The sequence below is a fragment of the Arachis ipaensis genome, chromosome B03 (genome assembly GCF_000816755.2).
Source record: "Arachis ipaensis cultivar K30076 chromosome B03, Araip1.1, whole genome shotgun sequence".
Taxonomy (NCBI): Eukaryota; Viridiplantae; Streptophyta; class Magnoliopsida; order Fabales; family Fabaceae; genus Arachis; species Arachis ipaensis.
Genome location: NC_029787.2, coordinates 123577459 through 123584219, shown reverse-complemented (window position 1 = coordinate 123584219; position 6761 = coordinate 123577459). Strand labels below are relative to the sequence as shown.

Below are 6761 nucleotides of genomic sequence, written 5' to 3'. Positions count from 1 at the left end.
TTTTTTTTCCCATTGGGTTTTTCTTGACAAGGTTTTTAATGAGGCAGTCCCCATCACAAAGAATATTGTACTCTTTTTCCTTCACTAAGGTTTTTTTCCCACTGGGTTTTTCTTTAGTAAGGTTTTAACGAAGCAATAATCTTAAATGGTCATCCAAGGGGGAGTGTTATGATAGGAATGGGATGTGGATGCCCATTTCCTATATAAAGTTTACATTCTCAAAAGAGAATGAAATAAATGAAGGTTGACAATCTTCCTTCCATAAGCCTATAAATAAGAGGTGAACCTCCGTGAATGTAACACAACAAAAATATCATTCTCCCTTTCTTTTCATACACACAGCAATAACAAATATTTCTACCTCTCTCTTCTTTCATATATTATTATAAAGTCTATTTTCTTCTCTCTCCTAGTGAGTGCTAGTGTATAATATTAATACATATAATATTAATACATTTTATTAGTGTGAGATATTGATGTGGTGAATATTATTATTATATTTTATTTTATATCTAATACATCTACCTTGTTTATTTTACAACAATCTATATAGAAAACGTCGTCATTAATTTGCATTTCACCAATGTCACTATTAATTCTCCAAACATAACATTAAAAATTTAAAATATGGAATACAGATGATGATATTTAAAATCTTTGAAGGGTTGATGTGGCGAACTAGTGATACGCTACACAAAACAGTTTAATTATAAGGGAATTACCTTTCAAAAAAAAATTATAAGGGAATTAATTTGGCAAATTTAATTTTGATACGTATATTAAGTATTATTATATAAGCAAAAATAATTATTTCACACTATCATATCTTATACTATCATTACATTACAATTAAACTCTCCTAACCATTCTAATTTATTTATGCGTGAACCTTTAGTGTAATATGTTGAAAGGCTTTGGGGTGGAAAAAACTGCTGTAAAACATTTTAAAAAAGAAAATATATAAATGAAACCAAGTTAGATCAATTTAGCTACACAGGTACCCAGAAATAAAATATATACATAAACAAATAAATAATAAAATATAGAAAAACTGCTCAAATATTTTTAAAAAAGAAAAATATAAATTCAAACTATTTATCAACCCAGATCAATAATATAACTAATCAACATTATATCATATATTAAACTACGAATTAACAGCTTCCTACAAATTCATATCAATCCAAAATGGAAACGGATCTAAAGTAACAAGAATACCCATGGATGCTAAAACTATTAAATTGGATAAGTTCCATTTTGATCGGATAATCGATTTCCGCTTACACCACATTATATATGGATGGATTAGAGAATTCCCCGAAATCTGCATCCCAATTAGGAAAGCTAAAACGAAAAAGCACTGCACTAAACAAGAAACTACTAGCAAAGGAAAACCAAGATCTACCGCAACTTGGGCCGCTTAGGCATGCCACCACTAAGACCAGGTCGCGACTTGCCAAATGCTTTCGCCTTCCTTCTTTTCCGATCTTCTTCACTGTCAGAATCATTCCCTTTCTCCCTGTCAGCATTCGTTGCTTCCCTCTCAAGTTCTTCCCATGTCTTTCCCTTCTCTTCTTCGGAATCCTCCTCCGAGTCATCCTCGTCCTCGTCATCCTCAGACTCCACAAGCGATTCACTGTCAGAATCATCATCATCTGTTTCAGATTCAGGCTCTATATCCGATGGCTCATAGCCTTTGTCCGATTCTTCAGAATTCTCGGATTCTGAATCAGTAGCTTCCAGATTCAGAAACTCCCAGCCGCCACCTTCAATAAAGCCTTGTGGGTCATCAGTGATTGTCTTCAGGATCTGACGCCAATTCAGATTCAGCCTGCTCTCGTAATACTTGATGTCAGTTGTGTCCAGCCATTCCTTGATGCCATCTAGAGAAGTTGAAGGGATGGAATCAATCCTAAGGACGTCCCGCTTGAAGTCCTTGAAAACTATAGTCATATCAAAATTCTTCTGCCCAAGCCCAACTCTCTCTAGATTCACAATCTCAATCTCGCTCAGTGTCACAACAAGGAAAGGGTTCTCAATCAGTTCAACAAGGCATGCTGAAGTCGGAACAATGAATACAGATGACTTGTGAGGTACGCCAGGGAAGCCAAGTTCTCTAAGGGGTTGATCAAATTCAAGGTCAAGGCCATTGAATTGGGGCTGTCCCCAAAGATCGTTTACCCTATTCACAAAAGTCTGAAACTCCACATTAATCTTATTCTTCCTCTCTCTCTCACGTTGTTCTTCTTCAAGCTCATCAGGGTCATAGGCAGACCTCTTACTCCCTCCAACATTTTGGACCATGTCCATTACCTCAACATAAAACTGAACATCCTTGGTTTTCTTATTTCCTACCATAATATGGTTGTGAAGATGGAAGTGCAAGAGCGTAATCATTTCATTCTCTGCTGGCTGAAAAAATGCATGCTTGATGTTACCAAACATCACATCCACACGCTCATCTTGCCTGGTGGTAGAATATCGAAATCCATTTGCATGTGCCTCAAGTGTACCCGGTATCTTCCTTCCACGACCACCAAAAACAGGGCGGATCCAAAGGTCAGACAATCTTATCGGCTTGAACCTATTATTTGCAAGCTGCAGTTTCTCCTGAGTGACCAAGGTTGCCCTCTCGGCTCTCTCAGACTCCCGCGATACAACTTGTCGCCTCAGTGCTTTAATGGACTGAACAACCTCACCTATGTGCCTTGAATCCTTGGAGCGGAATGAAGCCTCCTTCAAATATATAGATCCCTGAAACTTCATTGAGTTCGCATCATGAGGATTAAAAGGTGTACCAGGAACATTGAAGATAATCCTGATATAGTTGTTGCGGTTGGTATCCTGCTGACTGGAAACAGTTCGAATGAAAGCCACATGAAAAGGCACCATGCTTCCATTTATAGGCAGAAGAACTGCTTCATTCTTCTGATCAACCTGAATCATCATCTCTCTGGGAGGGGGAACATCATTTATGTTCTTGTATGCCACCAGATCTGCAGTAGTCCTCACAGATGACCTGTTTTCTCCACTCTCACTTCCACCACCAGCAAGCCGTCTTGCAGTTTCTTCATTCTTCTGACGAGCAAGCTCTGCCTGATGCTGCCTTCTAAGTTCCTCCTTTGAAACTTCATGATTGTCTGATCTAAGAGTTGTCTTAGACACAACGGGCTCTCCATCAATCCCACGGGATCTTTTACTTGGCCTTTCCTCTTCTTCGTCCTCGTTGAATGAATAAGCCACATCCTTTAGAGCCTTTGAGCTCATCAAAGTCACAACCTCTGTCTTATCTTTGCTGATGATGACTGTGTCAGCAAGCAACAGAGAGAAGTTCTTGTTCTTAGACTTACTGCTCTCACACTGTAAATTCTGAAATCCAAGGGACACGTTGAAAACCATGCCTTCCTTTATTATCTGCTCATTTTTAGCATTAAGATTCAACCCAGACTCACGAAACTCAATGCCAATGCCTGTCCCAGCTGATTTTGTCAAATTGGAAATCAAGTCAGGAGCCTCCTTTTCCACAACAGAAACTGCAGCCTGGTAAGCAGCATTCAGCTTGTTCCCAGGCTTCAAAGAACCAATGGCAGCTTCATGGGCTTTGAGTAGAACCTCATAAGCCTTACTCTGAAGAGGCTCTGCATCAATCAAGAAGGTCCTAGCAATGTTCGAGCAATAACTCTTATACCGGGCTCCAACAGCACATATAATTACACTTGCAGAGTTATAGTGAAGTAATTCATCGTTGCTGACAGCACTAGGTCTTAGATCAAACTCCCCACCACTCTGAAAAATTGGGGGGTAACAAATATCAACATTCTCTGCCTTCAATTTACAATTGACTTTTGAGGGTTCAAGTATGACTTTTTCAGTCTCCTCCATCAATGCGGAATGACTAACTTTCTTCTCTTCGTCAATTACATTTTCAAGTTTCGAAACCACAAAGTTTTTCATCACACTAGTGGTCAGATATGCTGCTCTCTTAATTGATATAAGCTCCTCATTACTCTTTGCAGCAAACAATGTAGAAAACCCATTGGACACATCAATCAGATGAAATTCTGTATTCTTTAATTTATCAGCCCATGTTTCAAGCAACTTCCCTTCAGGAGCCTCTCTCTGTATGTATCCAACAGTAACAGAGTCATGCCCATCAGCCTTTGATTGAGTGCGGATGGCACGAAATATAGAATCCATTAGAGTAGTTCCATCATCATTTTTCAGTTTGACATGTAAAACAAGGTCCACACCAACCGCCTCTCTGGCAGGTTTTTTCACAGTTTCCAATATAGATGCCTTCTTTTGACTGCATAAGATATAGATCTGCTTCTTCATGAAGACCATAATTGTCTCCGGGAATTCAAACCCAAGCAACCATAAATTTAGTGCTGTTGATTTCAGGTATCGCAGATCTTCTGAAGGTGGTGGACATGCAACAGCAATTGCATCCGAGGAGCCCCAGAGATCCGTTCTTTGTTCATCCCAGTGTGAATAGAACAACTTAAGTCGGGTTTGAAATGCATTCAGATCAATAGAATATGCAGATCCAGCAGCGCTAGATTTTCCATTGGCAGCTTGGGCACTTCCATTCCTAAGCTCAACCATGGTGTATTATCTCTCTGAAAGAACAGGGAAAATTTGTAACTAAGGATTCTGAACAAGCAGTTATGGATGCTAATAGGATTACTATTCTCTTTGGAGAACACATAATATGGGTAGATAGACCAACAAATTGTCCAGCAGATTCCTATCTCAACAAGTTCGGTCATAAAGCATAATATGGAACTAGAGTACACTAGGATTGGAATTTATTCCATTATCATTTGGCATGTGAAAACAAGTAATTGCAATGCAGTTGGATTTTTCATTGCACATATCAGAAACACTCAACAAAATAGAAAATAAACTGATATGTCACTTTAGTCCCCAATACATACAGGCCAGATGTATGGTTCAGTTGTCAACACAGCAAATAGCAAAGTTCCAAAAACTGTTACCACATCCAGGTAGCAAATGAAAATTGTTTGCACACCATAAGAGCATATACAGATATACTATGAATGATTCCAGTAAGTAGGAGTGTAGGACCTTTTGAGGGAGAAATTTTGGCAAATTCCAGTTTGGTGTGCAGAAGGCAAATTTTCTTCCACGGTATTAGTAAAGACACAGTTGAGGTAGCAACAGCAATCCAGAAGGCAGAAGCACAGAATTCCTGTCTTATCCACTTCTAAGTGAGCCTATATTCACAGTAGTAGTAAACATAACATCACTAGTTTTGTACAATTCCCTGCAAACAATCAAGATAATTATACGAAGAGCCTGACCCCTGCTTAATCACATGAACTATGCACAACAAAAAGCATCACATAAAATCAATCAGCATGCAATTCACAAACCAAAACAGCAAAAAATCTCAAATGCGGAACTGTAAACCAAGACACACAAGCGCAAAACTTTAGGAGAAACTAGATCAAACATTTCACTTGACTCCAAACCAAATAGATCCCAGCCAATATTCATAATTCTTGAGCGAATATTAATTTGCAAATTTTACAGCCAACAGTTCACTGTTGGCACAAAAATTTTGAGAACAGCAAAAAAAACTGTTCGTATTTTCTAAAATGAAATCTAGGGTTTCACTTCCCTATTCTTTTTTCTATAAATAAAAGAAGATTTCACAAATCATCACTTCTGCAACTACACCGTATTTGTAAGCATCCGCCTAGGAATCAGTTCCACGGCAGGCGCTTACGGCGGATGAAACAAGCACCGCCTTCAGTCGTTTTGCAGTTCTGACACTGGAGAACCCAAAACACACACACAACCTCGAAACTCACAACAGGTTTAAATAGGAGGAGGAAAAAGAGAAAAAAAATGAAAACGATGAACGAGCAGAAAAGTACGAAAGGGTGCGCGATTTCAGCGGAATTAAGAGTTTGAAGTAAATACCGAAGTCGTTCACAGTGGAAGGTCAAAGTCGGCAAAAGACACTCGCTTCGTTTCGTTCCGTTTCGCTCAGTTCCTTTAGTAGGATTTGAAGAAGTGCCTCTGTTCAGTTCGAGCGTCGGAAGAAGTTAGGGTTTTTTGTTTTCTCTCTTTTCGTTCAATAACTTCTTCTGGGGCCTAATTAACTGTGTACGAAGGGTTACAGTGTCAGAGGGTGCAAGTATGAAGGAGAATGGAGTGTGAATTTGGTTAATGGAGTTTTCAGATCACTGAAAAATGCTATGGAATGTGGTGGCGGAGAAGAAGACTGGAGAAGAACGTAGAAAGAGCTCTTCGAACTTCGAAGAGAGGGAACAATTAGGGTTCTTTTGGCGCTGATGCCTCTTTAGTACTTTTAGTATTTTAACTTGAACCCGCGGAACGGGACTGAAGAAAAAAAAAATTGCGCCAAACTTTATTTTCCGCATATATCCCCTAACTCGGCAAACCAATAATTAATTCGTCGTGATACTGAGTTTTAGATGAAAATTCCAGTTGACTTTACGTAAAGTTGATAGTTGAGAATCGTTAGATAAAAATTTAGTCAAATCATTCAAAATTATTACACCTGAGTTTCCATCGAAGGGTTGTTAGTTTGTTGCTGGCCAATGGATTATTGTATACACAATATGAAATTCAAACTCTTGACACTTACTTAAGCGAACTAAGGGCTTGTTTGGGTGAGCTTTTAAAAAAAGATCTTTTTTTGAGTTATCTTTTTTTAAAAGATCTTATAGAAAAGTAAAAGTAATTTTATGTTTGGATATCTCATGTAA

General features: G+C 38.5%; 1 protein-coding gene across 4 annotated transcripts; it reads right to left on the bottom strand.

Moving 5' to 3' along the window:
- LOC107631408 (FACT complex subunit SPT16) lies at positions 1113 to 6368 on the bottom strand. Of its 4 annotated transcripts, none has more exons than XM_016334841.2 (3): positions 5950 to 6368; positions 4938 to 5287; positions 1113 to 4619 (listed from the first exon to the last, which is right to left on the bottom strand). In XM_016334841.2, exon 3 carries the CDS (start codon positions 4603 to 4605, stop codon positions 1402 to 1404), a length of 3204 nt encoding a protein of 1067 aa, XP_016190327.1. In that variant the 5' UTR covers positions 4606 to 4619; positions 4938 to 5287; positions 5950 to 6368; the 3' UTR covers positions 1113 to 1401. The 4 variants fall into 4 exon arrangements, with proteins under 4 accessions (XP_016190327.1, XP_016190326.1, XP_016190328.1 ...); XM_016334840.2 differs by having other exon boundaries at positions 5089 to 5287; positions 5950 to 6366; XM_016334842.2 differs by having other exon boundaries at positions 5089 to 5237; positions 5950 to 6366.

Coding starts and splice junctions, on each gene's coding strand:
- LOC107631408 (XM_016334841.2), bottom strand. CDS start 4,605: ATGGTTGAGCTTAGGAATGGAAGTGCCCAAGCTGCCAATGGAAAATCT.